The sequence below is a fragment of the Hypanus sabinus genome, chromosome 7, assembly GCF_030144855.1.
Source record: "Hypanus sabinus isolate sHypSab1 chromosome 7, sHypSab1.hap1, whole genome shotgun sequence".
Taxonomy (NCBI): Eukaryota; Metazoa; Chordata; class Chondrichthyes; order Myliobatiformes; family Dasyatidae; genus Hypanus; species Hypanus sabinus.
This window is the reverse complement of record NC_082712.1, coordinates 64,430,954-64,446,360: the sequence shown is the minus strand read 5'-3', so window position 1 is coordinate 64,446,360 and position 15,407 is coordinate 64,430,954. Positions and strand designations below refer to the sequence as shown.

Sequence of the window (15,407 nt, the reverse complement as noted above, 5' to 3'; positions counted from 1 at the left end):
CTGGCCTCCACTGCCACCTGTAGCAAGAAATCCCACAAATTCACCACCCTCTGGCTAAAGAAATTCCTCCTCACCATTCTAAATGGACATCCCTCTATTCTTGGGATTCCCAAAATGGGGTCCACTGCCCCTCAGTTAATGGTAGGAGCCCCATGGCATAAAAAAGGTTAGGAATTCCTGCTCTACTCTGAGGCTGTGCCATCTGGTCCTAGATTCACCCTCTAAAGGAAGCATCCTACTGAAGAGTCTCAGCCCAAAACCTCAACTGTACTTGTTTCCAAAGATGCTGCCTGGCCTGCTGAGTTCCTCCAGCATTTTATGTACGTTGCTCAGATTTCCAGTTGCTTGTGGCAGGGAACATCCTCTCTACATCCACTCTGAAGGTTTAGAGCTCTTAGGTACAGAAATGATGTTGGCTGATTTGGAGCACTTGGGGACAGCGGCCTGGCCTCCACTGCCACTTGTAGCAACAAATTCCAAAGATTCACCATCCTCTGACTAAAAACAATTCCTCATCTCCATTCTATATGGACATCCCTCTAATCTGAGGCTGCATCCTCTGGTCCTGGACTCCTCCACTATAGGAAACAAACTCCCCACATACATGTTGAAAGGCCTAGATAGAGTGTATTAAGTTTCAATGAGATCTCCCCCTCATTTTTTTTTAAATTCCAGTGAGTAAAGGCCCAGAACCATCAAATGCTCCACGTATAAGCCGTTCATTCCCAGATCATTCTCATGAACCTTCTATGCTAGTAAAACCTTTCTTAAACAAGGGGCCCAAACAGTGTTCACAACACTCCAAGTGAGGCCTTACCTGTGCCTTAAAGCCTTAGCATTACATCCTTGTTTTTAGTATTCTAGTCCTCTGGAAATGAAAGCTAACATTGCAATTGCCTTCCTCACCCTTCACTCAACCTGCAAGTTAACCTTTAGGGAAACCTGCACAAAGACTCTGAAGTCCTTTTGCACCTCAGATTTTTAAAATTTCTCCCCATTTAGAGAATAGTCAATGCTTTTATTCCTTCTGCCAAAGTGCACGACCATACACTTCCCAACACTGTATTCCATTTGCCACTCTCTTTGCCCATCATCCTAATCTACAACCTCCCTTCTTCCTCAACACTACCTGCCCCTCCACCTAGGCTTGGATTCAGAAGCCTAGGATCTTGGGGCTCTGGTGACAGGCAAATCAAGGGTCAGTATCACAACAGGAAACCCATGTGTCATCTGGGGAGTTGGGATGTCTGTGGCTGTGTGCCCAGTTTTTGGACACAGAGCTTGAAAAAAAAGTGACTTGGCTTACTTTTAACATCATAAGCAAGTGAGTTGTTTGGTATGTTTCGCCACTCACTGGGAAAACGGAGACATCTCTTTCTCCCTTATTAGGGAGAGAGAGGGAACCTGTGGTGTGTTGAATAGCGGGTGAAACACAAAGTCTTTGAGTGTAACTGTAAGTCTGTGTCTTTGCTATTGCTTTGCTCACGCTTGAGTGCTTGGTGCTGAGTGCCAATGCTTTGTTTTTGCCATGGGGGGGGGGGGGATTGTTGCTCGCTGCTGCTTACGCGCAGGATGGGGGACTTTGGGGTTCTAATATTTAACTGTTGTTCATTCTTTGGGGGCACTCCTCAGTTTTCATGGATGGTTGTGAAGAAAAAAATCATTTCAGAATGTATATTGTATACATCTGACATTAAATTGTACCTTTGAACCAAATCACTGACATACAACACAAAAAGCAGTCCCAATACAAACTCCTGCTGAATGCCACTCAGCACTGGCAGCCAATCAGAAAAGGCTCCCTTTATTCCCACACTCTGCTTCCTGCCAATCAGCCAATGCTAGTAGCTTTCCACGCTATGGGTTCTGATCTTGCTAAGCAGCCTCATGTGTGTATCCCTTTCTCATTATTTGTTAGCCTACCTTCATATTTAAAGCAACACACACAAAATGCTGGAGGAACTCAGCCAGTCAGACAGCATCTGTGGAAAAGTGTAAACAGCTGACATTTTGGGCTGAGACCTTTCTTCAGGAATAAAGGGGAAGTGGGGAAGAGATGCCTGAATTTAAAAGTTGGGGAGGGGAAAGAGGTTAGCTAGAAGATGATAGGTGAAGCCAGGTGGGTGGGAAAGGTTAAGGGCTGGAGAAGAAACATTCTGGTAGGTGAGGAGAAAGGGAGAGTTGAGGGGACCCAGGGGGAAGTAATAGCCAGGTGGGAAATAGTAAAAGCTCAGAGTGGAGAATCGAGGAAGTGGGGAATTGTGTTTTCAAGGACAGAAAAAATATATATATTCCTACTGTCAGGCTGGAAAGTACCCAGATGGAATACAAGGTGTTACTCCTCTACCCTGTGGTTGGCTTCATTTTGGCACAACAGGCGGCCATGGATTGACATATTAGAACAGGAATGGGAATTGGAATTAATATATTTGGCCACCAGGAAGTCCCGCTTGTGGTAGATAATGCAGAGGTGCTTGATGAAGTGGTCTCCCAATTTACAACAGGAGGAGGCTGAATTGGGAACACTGGACACAGTAGACAACCCCAGCAAATTCGCAGGTGAAGTGTTGTCACAGCTGGAAGGACTGTTTGGGGCCCCGAATGGAGGCGAGGGAGATGGTGTATGGTGTAGCACTTAAGCCATTTGCTGGGACAAGTGCCTGGAGGGAGATGAGTGGGGATGTACAAGTGGGCAAAGGAACCTCCAAGGGCGTGATCTCTGCAGAAAACTGGTGGGGGTTGTGGGAGGTAAAGTATGTTTAGTGCTAAGGTCCCTTTGGAGATGGCGGAGGTTGCAGAGTGTGTTGCGTATGGAGGCAAGGACTATTATGATGGAGAGAAGATGGGGTGAGTGCCAATGTACAGGAAATGGAGATGTGGGTGAAGTCAGCATCAATAGTAGAGAGCGAAACCCCATCATTTGAAAGAGGACAACATCTCTGATGTCCAGGAATGGAAATCCTGAGAACAGGTGCAGCACAAGTGAAGGAACTGAGAAAAGGGAAAAGCATTTAAAACAAAAACAGGAGATAGGATGGGAAGAGGTATAGCCCAAATAACTATGGGAATCAGTAGGTTTACAAAAGATGTCAGTTGACAGTTTGTCTCCAGAGATAGAGACAGGGAGATCAAGAAAGGGGAGGGAGGTATCAGAGATGGCCAAGTGAATTTAAGGGCAGGGTGGAGGTTAGAAGCAAAATTGATTAAATTGGCAAACTTAGCATGAAGCAGCACCAATGCTGTCATCAGTGTAGTGGAAGACAACTTGGGGAGTATAACCAGGGAAGGCTTCGAACATCGACTTTTCTACATAGCCAATGAAAGGCAGGCATAGTTTGGGCCCGTGCCTACCTTCTGGTTTGGAGAAGGTGGGAGAAGCCAAAGGAAAAATTGTTCAGGTTGAGAACCAGTTCTGCCAGACAGGAGAGAGTGGAGGTAGAGGGGGGATTGATTGATTCTTATGTCAAAAAAGCAAAGGGCTTTGAGGCCTTCCTGATGGGGGATAGAAGTGTAGAGGGACTGAACATTCGTGAAGATGAGGCTGTCAGGGCCAGGGAATTGAACGTTACTGAGGAGATTGAATAAGAGTCATGGAGGGAGGTGGGAAAGGACTGGGCAAAGGGGGACAGAATGGAATCAAGATACAAGGTCACGAGATCGGTAGGGCAGGAGCAGGCTGAGACAATACACTAGCCAGACAGTCTGGTTTGTGGCTCTTGGGTAGGAGATAGAAGTCAGCAAAACAGGGTAAGGGAACTACAAGTTTGGTGACAGTCGTTGGGAGTTCTCCAGAGTGACTGAGAACAATAACAGTTTCGGAGACAGTTTTCTGATGATATGGAATGTGTTTCTTAAGGGGTAAGCATGACAAGGTGACCGAGAGTTGTCACCTGGCCTTAACAAGGTAGAGGTCAGTGTGCCACACAACAATAGCATCCCCTTCATCTTCAGCTTTGATGGTAAGGCTGGGATTGGTGCAGAGGGGGTGCAGGGCAGTGTTCTGAATGGGTCAGGTTGGAGGAGAAAGAAATGTTGAAATCAGTCATCAGCAATTAGATATGGAAAGACTCAGAGCAGGCATAGAACCAGAAAGGAGTGTCCAAGAAAAGGAGAGAGTTGGAAATGAGAGCAGGGTTCGTCAGTGCGGGGTGTGGGATCCTTGTCAAAGAAGTGCACTTGGAGATGGAAGCAGAGCTTGATATCATAGTGGGTACAGAACTCATATTTCTTTTCCCTTCTCATGGGAATTTTTTTAAAAATTTGCCTTCTATTGGTTTTTAAAAGCTTCCCAATCCTTTAACTTCCCATTCATTTTTGCTCCGTCATATGCCCTTCCTTTTGTTTTTATGTTGGCTTTGACTTCCTTTGTCAACCACGGTTATGTCATCCTGCCTTTAGAGTACTACTACTTCTTTGGGATGCATCTGTCTATCTTGTGCATTCCGAATTGTTCCCAGAAACTCCAGCCACTGTTGCTCTGCTGTCATCTCTGTTAGTGTCCCCTTCCAATCAACTTGGCCAGCTTCTCTCTCATGCCTGTACAAATTCCCATTGTTCCACTGTAATACAAATACATTTGACGTTAGCTCCTCACCCTCTAAATGCAGGGCAAAAATCTATCATATTATGATCATTCTCTCCTACAGGTTCCTTTACTTAAACTCCTTAATCCAGATCATTACACAACTCAATCCAGAATAGCTGATCCCATTGTGGGCTAAATCAACAGCTGCTCTAAAATGCCATCTCATAGGCTTTCTACAAATTCCCCCTCGAGATCCAGCACCAACCTGATTTTCCCCAATCTAACTGCATATTGAAATCTCCCATGACAATTGTAACTTTGCCCTATTGGCATGCATTTTCTATCACCTATTATAATTTGTAGCCCTGTTACGAACCCCGTAACTGGGTCACTTACCAGCAAAGATGGAGACGTCCGTTGAAGTCTGATGATACTATTTTTAAACAGTATTTATTAGTAAAATTACACAAAAATAATATCAATGCAAATTACAGATAATATACATCGTCAATACTATATCTAAAAGTGCGGGTATAATAATAATCAATAAGAAATAAGCCCTATCGTTGTCTAGGGGATAATGTATTGTCCGATGGAACTATAAAGTTCACTCAGTTCATGCAGGCTGCAGCCTTTGGGGACCGCTGTGTGGCAATGGGTGGAGAGAGAGAGATTTGGAGAAAAACTTGCCGGCTTTTCCGTTTATGATTTTGATCCATCGGAGTCTCTTTGGTGTGGCCGTTCACTTGTGGCCTTTCCTTTAGCTAAGCCGTTCTTCCGTGGTGAGCCCGCCAACCCAGTCAAAGGAGGACGCACATGAGCCCCCCATCAGCTGTTGCTATTAAACGCTGTCACGGGATCTCTAGCGTTTCTCCTGGAGCATCTAAAGGGGTTGTTCCCCAGACCCTCTTTTATCCTTACTCACGGGGTCTCAGATGTCAATCAGGTTGGGATGATGCAATCCCTCAACCAGCCCACTCTGGTTGTCCCCTGAGGGATTTCAATGAATAGTACAGTACTCAATACACAATTCTGTCTCCAAGAGACAATAGCCGTTATCAGTGGTTCCGTTTCGCTGAGGCCAGGACACATTTCAAATCTTGTGGATTCTGGACGTCTCTCTCATTTCCTGGGTCCCAGACCCGAATTAATAGCGATCTTGTGATTCTCGAAAAGGAGAGGGCGACTTTGTACCCTCAGAGTTGCTGTACATTCATAACCGCCCACATTCTGGCTACTGTTCAGAGCTCTGTATACAGCTCCTATCAGACTATTTTTTACCCTTGCTATTTCTCAACTCTACCAACAAACCTTCATCTTCCAGTCCAATGTCACCCCTTTCTAAGGATTTAATTTCATTTTTTAAATCCAACAAAGTCAGTCCATTCCCTCTGCCTACCTGCCCTTTCAATGCAAAGTGAAGTTAAGCTGTTAAGCTTAAACTCTGCTAAGCTCCCAACAATCTCTTTTCAGTCACAACTCAGTGATGTCCACAACGTCATACCCAACAATCACTAACTGCTCTACAAGACCTACCTTATTCTGTACATTGCATGTATTCGAATACAATATCTTCAGATGGTATCACCTTTTTTCAGTTTTGTTCCCCTGTTGCACTGCATCTCATCCCATTACCATTTCCCCATCCACTGCCAAATTAGTTTTAACTCTCCCTAAGAATGTTAGACAATGTTGCAGACTTTTGCCAGTCATTTGCTTTTAAAAAACAGGCCACCCCAAATAACGCTTTAATTACATCCCTTTTCTCCATTACCATCATGCTTGAAAAGTCACTCGTGATCAACTCTGGTGGTAGGACACAAATTCTCCCAACTCAAAGCAGGACAACTCCTCCACATTAAAGTCTCACATTTACAAAACAGGGAACACATAGGAATTGCCCATTAATTATCTATTGCAAATAATTAATTGCTGAACTGTATAGGGCATCAAGACTGAAAAGTTTTCACAAATGATAGGTCTTCATTATAGGGAGTGAATTTACTTTATATTCTAGAGTAATTCAAAGGCCTAAATTAATAACCTAATTAAAATTAAAATGACACTTTCATGGTAAGGAATTTAAATCTGGAGAGCTAGTACCTGGTATAATGATTAAAAATATTAGATTCCTATATAAACCAATCAAGTAAAAAAAATACCACACTTAACCAGTTACACCAGGTATAATTCCAGAACCACATCAGTGGAGTAAAATTTCATCTGCATTCTGGAATGACATTAACTTAACAATAAATAGAGCCCTTACCAGCAATAGGCATATTCCGTAAGTGGGTGAATTAAAAAAAAGTCACATTTCAAATCCTTGTGAATTAAATTAGAAAATGGTACCATGTTGTTTTTAAATACATTAATTTTTATTAGTCAAAGTATTTAAAATCAATTGAGGTAAAGAAATGCAATATCAAAATTATACAGTTCATATAGTTTAGCCATGATCACTTAAAGTTTATACAGTACACATTTTCACACAAATCCAATTGTTAACCAATGTACATGGAGGATCAAATTTCCTATGATGCAATATAGACACATTGCACATTCAGCCAAGCCTGTACACTTGTTAAAAGCTTTCACTGCAGACAATCATGCACTGAGAAAACCACACATCGAGTAAATGATTTACATAGATTTCAATTTTACATTAGTTACCAATTACAAAAGATGGCAGTATTTTGCAACCTTGAATTGCCAATCCTTTACAAAAAAAGATCTAGAAAAATTGCCAGAAGCTCAATATTGTAGTTGACATTTACAGATATAGAAAATGTTCTTTCTGCAATCATTACCTCTTCAGTGAAAATAAAGCCTATTTTAGAACTATACAATCATTAACTTCTACTGGTCACTGCATTAAAAAAAAGAGACAAATCTTCAATGTTTCTTTTAACCATCAAGTTATTTCCATTATTTTTCCTTGACTGATATACTGCTACTTTGTGCTTAGATCATCGAAACCAAGTATGCATTAAGAATAACTGATAATGATAGCAGTCAGCCAGTAGCAATTCATAACCAAAGAAACAAGGAGAAACCCCAATGGCCTGTGATATCATCCAACAGAATCCTAGCACATCTCAGCTTTGGCTTTAACTGCAGAGATTCCTATTGCCAAGAACATTTTAAATCAACTGGGAAAATGCTCAATGGCCTACCATCCACAAGTATTTAAAGAAGGTAATAGATTCATTATTTATCTGAATTCCAGGGACTCCAGCCTTTCTGCTAATTCTTTCCTTAAAAAAAAACACCCTCTCATCTGGTCTACTTTCTTTGCATTCCACGCCCAATGGAGGAAAACTCAAATAATCAGCTTCCTGGGGATGTCAGTGGTACTAGATTAGCACATTTCCAGTTGCTAAACTGGATATTTGCAACATGTATATATTACCTTGTAACATGTTTGTTTAAAAGAAATAAACAATTCCAGTGAGTAGGAAGCTTAGCCTTGGTGGGTAAACAGGCACCCAGTGAATTTAAACAGGAGCCCAGGAAAAAGAACCAGGCAAATTTCAGACTGCTTCATTTACTCCAAGGCCTGGCTAAAATCCATACATAGTGTTCTTGATCATAACTCCACATCTGGCCCACACCTGCAGTCATAGACAGGACCTTGCGAGTACACCGTTAGCATGTCCACAGGTAACATCAACTTAGTGTTTGTTAATAAGTGAACCCTGAAGTTTCAGCATCTGATTGACTGCATGTATTGTTCTGAAAGCTCTGTACTGTTGTAGCAAAACTTATTTGTATCATGTACTCTTTGCAATAAAGGTCTATTTTGTTTGCCTTCCTAATTTGATGTATCTGAATGCTAACCTTAAGTCTCACAATACTTCAATAAAATTCTGAGTTCTATTCTACCAAAACCAAAGACCTAATTTCCTCAAACAGCAGTCGTCAGCACTGATCCACCGGCATCCTTTTAGTTGTCATCACGAACATTATCAATTTATGTTTACTCGCCACCTTCTGATAGTTAACCGGGTCCTTTTTCCCCATGTTCACACCATTAACCTCATCTTGCCAATGGAAATGTAAATTGTACTTTGCAAATATTACAATACTGTTTCAAGCTTTCATAATCTCCCTTGACTGCTTCATCTTCTAATAAATGTGTTAAACACCATTTCCTTTTCATAACACTAGGATTGAAAAGTGGGAAAATAATATTTACATAAACAATTTCATACAATGTTATCAAATTTCAATATTATGGTTTAGTTCACAACACTTATACAGTATCAGGCATTCTAGACACAAAACGAAAATTCTAGGCTACTAGTTTCCCACAACCTTGGCAAGTTCAGCACAATCAACCACACAAAAAAATTAAAAATGTAAAAACAAAAATCACAGATTCCAAAAAACTTGGCATATTAATTGTCCCAAGCACAAGGTGGCTGCATTCTTAATGACAGCCTCAACTTCCTAAAGGAGGTAGCCCACGTATCACAAATGCAAAAAAAGTAAGGAGATTTAAAATCGGGGACCACAAAACTAAGTCAATGAACAATCAGGTGCTTCACTTTTAGTTAAACTATCAAGTTGATTCTCCAGCACTAATATGTTAAAGTATCAATGGATATTAGCTTTGGTTTCCTGGCCAAGATAGAACATATCTTTCATAAAGTTTACTAAAAATAGCTGATCTGTTCAATAACACTATTTATAGAAGTCTGTTATATTCTATTTTCTACACTGCAGAAACACTTCATTATATGCAAACAACTCTTTGGGTCATGCTGCCATAGCAACAAGTTTTTCCTCCTAATTAATGAAGTTCAAGTCCAAGAACCATTTGTGAATGAACAACCTATGCAAGGAAAAACATCAACTGTACCAGTGACACCTCCCTCCCTGTCGCTCTAAACAACTTTTATGCACACTTTGAGGCATGCAATACAACACCAACAACAAAAGCTACACCCTCCCAGGTCAGCAGACATGAAAACGACTCTGCAGAAAGTCTTCCCCAGTAACGCAACCGGGCCAGACAACAAATCAGGTAGGGTACTCCAAGTGTGTGCATCAGCTCACAGACATCTTCAAAGAGACCATCAACACTTCTGTCATCCAGGCTGCTACAAATCAGCCACTATTTCTTTACCAAAGAGCTCTAAACCTTCAAAGTGGATGCAGAGAAGATATTCCCTTTGGTGGGGGAGTCTAGGACCAGGGGGCATAGCCACAGAATAGAGCAGAAGTTCCCAAACTTTTCATGCCATAGACCCCTACCATTAACCGAGGGGCCCATGGACCCCAGACTGGGAACCCCTTGAATAGAGCGACGTCCATTTGGAACGGAGAGGAGGGTCGTGAATCTATGGAATTCGTTGCCACAGGCTACTATGGAGGCAAGGTCATTGAGTGTATTTTTGATGTCAGAACATGAAAGGTTAGAGAGAGAGGATGGAGATGGATTAGACCATGTAAGTCAACTAGATGGGACAAATGGACTAATTCTGCTCTCATGTCTTATGGTCTAAATATTAGTAATGTTTGGCAACACAAGAGGACAGTGTTGTGGAAGATATGTGTAATAATGGCCTAATTCTGATTCTATCTCCAATGGCCTCGTGGTCTAAATGAACGCTGCCCAGTGGCACTAACACCAATCAAGTGCTTTGAATGGTTGATAATAGCACATATCAAAAAATCAAAACCTCCATTCCTACCACATCGTACACTCAACAACAGAACCACTCTATGAAAGAATGCACCTGGCCCTGACACACCTAGAAAATGAGGACACCAGAATGCTGTTTCTGGATTTCAGTTTGACATTCAAAATATTGCCCACAGACTGGTGAATAAACTCCTACTCCTCAGTCTAAATATACCACTGCTATGGTGTTGGACTTCCTAACGAGATGAGATATTCAGGATGCACAACCTTTCCTCTCTCTCCATCATCCTTTAACACTGGTGCCCCCTGGGCTGTGTACTGAGCCCATTGCTGTACACTCTGCTCACCCAAGACCACTTGGACTAACACCCAAGTATTCACACTATCAAATTCATTGATAACATGACAGTGGTGGGGTTCATCACCAACAGTGAGTCTGACTTCTCAATGTCAACAAGACGAAGGAGATGGTTATCGACTTCAGGAGAACTTGGTGGCATAGCAATGGAAACTGCAAGCAGCTTTAAACTCCTGGGAGTACACATTTGACACAAACTCTCATAGTCTCAAAACACATTCTGCACAGTCATGAAAGATCAGCAATGTTTCTACTTTGAAAAGGCTGAAGAGAGCTGGACTATTGGGACACAAGAGTGTCTTTCTGCAGATGCACAGTAAGGGGCATCCAAACAAGCATTACTGCTTGGCAAGGAAACTATGCTGCGTCAGAAAGGAAGGCTCTACAACAGGTAGTCAAAACTGCTCAATGCATCACCAGCATCAACCTACCCGCCAGCAAGGACATGTACAGAAAGGTGCTGTAAAGGGCCAGTAACATCATGAAGGCTCCCACTCAACCTGCTTTCCCCACTCTAATGAGGCTATGTCACATTCATACCAGGACCACCAGACACAAAAAGTTACTTTCCCCAAGCAGTAAGGTTGATCAACATCTCCACCCACTAACCCACTGCCCCCAACCACCACTTCTTTATTTACTGATAAGTCACTTATGTACAGATACTTATGTCCCTAGCACCACTATGGACATACAATGTATACCAGCTATCTTATGTATTTATAATTGTTTTTGAACATTATTGGGTTCTTTTTTTTAAAAAAGCTCCATCGGATCTGAAGTAACAAGTATTTAATTCTCCTTTGCAAATGCATACAGGAACTATTAAACAATCTTGAAAATAGAATTTGCATTCTTTTAACAAATCTACAATTAACCAGCTTTGTTGAACTCTGATCACAAACTATCTTTACAAAATAGAAAGGATAAAACTAGAATTTTACCAGTTCAACGAAAATCTGCTTGAAAACCTAAAAATAAATGGGATAGAATCAGTGCCTAGCGCTAAACCAGATATAATTTCTCCATTATTAAAATTGCTGTATTAGTTCCTCATAAGTTTTACTTTGTTGATTGTGCCTCTTATTGAATTTGTCTCTATTCCATTCTTGTAAACTCAACTTCCTCATACTTACTGGATTCCAGGCTTACAAGCAAAATATTCAATTACCACTCTTAGAAGTTAAAGGAAAATTGATTCTACGAATGAAAAAAAGTTTTATTGTATCTTAGGTATAACTGGAATTTAGGAAGAGCACATTAGGGATCTAACATCACATCTACCCCATGCCGAAAAGGGAAACCAATGCAGGAATCCCCCACCTTATCCTTGGTGCGGAGTGGCTGGTTCTTGCCCAAACTGAAAAAAGACTTGGAAATTTTCAGATTACACTGATAGCTCAGTGGAGATAAAGGACTGCAGATATCAAAATATGGAGCAAAAAGCAACCTGCTGGAAAATGAGTAGGTCATGCAGCATTCATAGGAAGAAAGGGTTCAATCCAAAAGTTCTTTCAGCAGACTGTTGCTCTTGATACCTTAGTATTACTATTACTTTTGCTTTTGAATACAAATCTTCAGTGCTCATTCACCACAACCTTTTAACATGGGAGATAACATAGCTTTAATGTTTCACAAGTTCAGTACAAGTACTGATGAGACATTAAATAGTGCTAAACTCTACCAAAATCACAACTGTGCCTGCCAGCAAGAAATTGGTTTATTATCCACTGCTTAACAGAACTCTTTGTCAGGCTCACAACCCATCTAAAATAAATTTGATTCCATAAATTACATTAGAAAGTGCTGCCCATTTAATGAAACAAAATTATTTTTGGAATGCTTAGTTTTCTTCCTCATAGATTAAGAAAGGGTTGACAGAATTAGTGAGTGTACACCAGAAATGTACTTATTCCTGCATAACAATAATACATAATTTAAAGGCAAATACTTGACCCAAAACTTTATTCAATAGTGTTCAAAAAAAGATTCATAGGTACAAATAAGATTACAATGTTGGCAATAGCACCAAACTTGCAGGGGAAAGTTGTACCAAATTAAATAGTCCACATTCATTTTAATAACTATTAACTCCTTCATGATTTATCAAATGTTTCATGGTTTACAGTTCACAGTAAACAAAAGCACAACCTCAAACAATTGAGGATTACAATTGAATTTACCCCAAGATCCACCGGCAAAACAAGGGAACAAAACTTTCAATGTCTCACTTCTAGAATCTAGTACCTTGCAAAACTGCAATCCTTCAACGGAGTTCCATTTAACTAAATTAGGCACGTCTATTCCCTAAAGGGTATTAATATATTTATTCCAATTAGCAAATAGTGGAGACACAAACATTTGATTAGTTCATTTCATTGTTAATTTAAGTAATGAAATTGACCATCACTATTACACTGTGCTGGATATGGTAATTGTACCCAAACCCAAGCCTGCCAAATGAAACTTTACATTAGAATATTGCTCTGGATTATCTATACCTTTGTAAGCACAAGTGAAAGCCATTACAGCTATAACAGTAGCACTGATATTACTTTTCTCATACAACTAAGTAAAACCAACAAATGACCCTGAACACCAATTACACTGCTACTTGCCTATGCCATGAGTTTCCAATGGTTCATTTGCTCCACACTAACTTGCTGCAAGTCTGATCATTTGACTTAAATCATTCACTTTTGTTTCTCCATTGAAAACATTAAGTATCTGTGAAAATGGAATAAAGTTTTGGCACTTAAGCAAATCACTGCATACAAATAGCAATAAATTATAGCATAGCCAAATGATCCATTTACAAGCCGAGAACATGAAAGTATTTGCAAGATTAGTGTACATTGAGGCATCTCACTGGTGTGATAAAATAATGATCATTTAAGAACATTCTGCTATTACTCTTCTGACCGAAAAGTGCTTTTTCTGAACTTTTTAAAAAACGCTTTCCCCCACCCCCACTCAATAAAGGCCTGTCCTCCAACTTTGAAGATAGCATTTCGAACAAGATAATTAACAGAGAACATTGATTTCAAGTGTACAGCAAATTTCAATCAAATCCAAATTTCACACCCACTCTTCAAAGAGCTTTGTTTTTAGTTTCACATATTAAACTGCTCACAATAAGGAGCTGCACAGAAATGAGTGAGTAGATAGGCAAAATATCCCAATGCTACATAGAATTCTCTTGGAAATTACCATGGATGAAAATATAAAAATGAAAATCTCGTTCTTTAACCAGACCCTTATTTTCAAAGCAGTCCACATTTAATGAAATTCTCCTTCAAATAGCAATTCAGTTAGAAGACCTTAAGTATCTAATACAGAACACCTAAATGAGCATGAAACAGCATTGTAGATGCAAAAACTACAACCAGATTTCTCTTTTATCAAAAAATGAGTTAATGGAACACAGTAGCACTTTTAAAAAATTGTACATTGTTTAGTGATCTATCAACGTTCATTTCAGGAGAAACTGAAAAAAAAATCATTGAGTGCAGTGATTCCATTACAGAAGGCATGAAGGCAATGTGCAAATCATGCAATTTGGCCAGTTTTCCCCTCACTTTATAGTTTAGTACATTGAAGCCTGGGGTTGCTTAATATTCAGACAGATAAATTTTGTATAAGCAAATTTCTCATGCAACAAAGGCACTTTTGTATACCCATAATTAATTCAATTATTTGCTCCCTGGGTTATCTGATAAGAATACCTCTGCCTTTATCTGCAATAGTCACTCAAGTAAGATACAAGCAGGTCTAATCAACAGGAGGAAAAAAATTAAGTGACTTTATTTCCTTTCCCGTAAAAATATCAATTATTTCAGGTGATCTGGAAATATCAAACATGACAACGAATGTGAAAAATAACATATCAAGGATTAGAAACTGTACAGAGTGAAAATAGAAGACACTATACCCTCAAGTAACACGAGTGAAGGATGGATAGGTTTACCCTAATATTAAAAAATGGAATGCTGTTAATTTTCAATTGATGGCCTCAAAAATGTCTCACATGCATGGTGATGGAATCTCACAAATAATTAGTGTCCTACTGTCATGGTCTAATGTGCACAAGGGAATAAACATTTTACGAAATTAAAGTTGATTACTAGTGTAGTGATAACAGACTACAAAAGGACAAATCTCAAGTATCAGGTGTTTCCTCCCATTGGTCTAGGGGTTTTACTATATCACTCAATCCCCAAAACAAGCCTGAGGGCTTTCCAATGTATAAATATACTCAAATCTCTACAACCAAATCCACAGAAGTACCAGCACATACCCAACTGCACTCTGTTGGTTACATGGAATGCCATTAGACATCTATCAAAAACGCTTACATGTTACTTTTTTTTTTAAAAAAAGTACAGTTTATGAAACAGCACAACAGCCAAAGGCTGACATTATATTCTTCACCATTTGGAGTACTAGACATGGACTGCACTCAGCAGACCACAAAGTGAATTGCTAGATAACACTGGACAAAACAAAAACCTTCATTACAGAGAGCACACCTTCTGCAGTTTTATGCCCTTGCACAACATGGCATTGATGTAGAGCCACACACAAGATCAACCAACTCTCCTGCCCCAAAGTGCCATATTCCAGTACTGAGCTGGGGAAGTGATGGTCATCAGTGACCAATGCTGAACAACAAGCTACGAGTGGTCCTCACTTTTATCATCGGGCTTCTCTTGTAGAAGAGGAATAACAGACTCCCAAGCTGCAAGGCACTGTAGAACACAAAAACAAGTATCAAGACAAGTGCATGCCATGAATTCCAAATGAGAAAATGAAGCTGCGCCCCAATTCAGAATTTGTCTCAAACTAGCAAGTCAGTTACTTCCTAGAACAACATG

General features: G+C 40.2%; 1 protein-coding gene across 4 annotated transcripts in view; it reads right to left on the bottom strand.

Moving 5' to 3' along the window:
- Nucleotides 1-1,639: 1,639 nt before the first annotated feature.
- The window catches only part of snx30 (sorting nexin family member 30), a 133,477-nt gene continuing 119,709 nt past the window's right edge, over nucleotides 1,640-15,407 (bottom strand). For 3 of the 4 annotated variants that reach the window (XM_059974848.1, XM_059974849.1, XM_059974850.1), the window contains exon 9: nucleotides 1,640-15,281. In XM_059974848.1, coding sequence (XP_059830831.1) covers nucleotides 15,207-15,281 — 75 coding nt within the window. In that variant the 3' untranslated portion in view covers nucleotides 1,640-15,206. The remainder of the gene's footprint in view (nucleotides 15,282-15,407) is intronic. The other variant, XM_059974847.1, reaches the window with a different exon arrangement.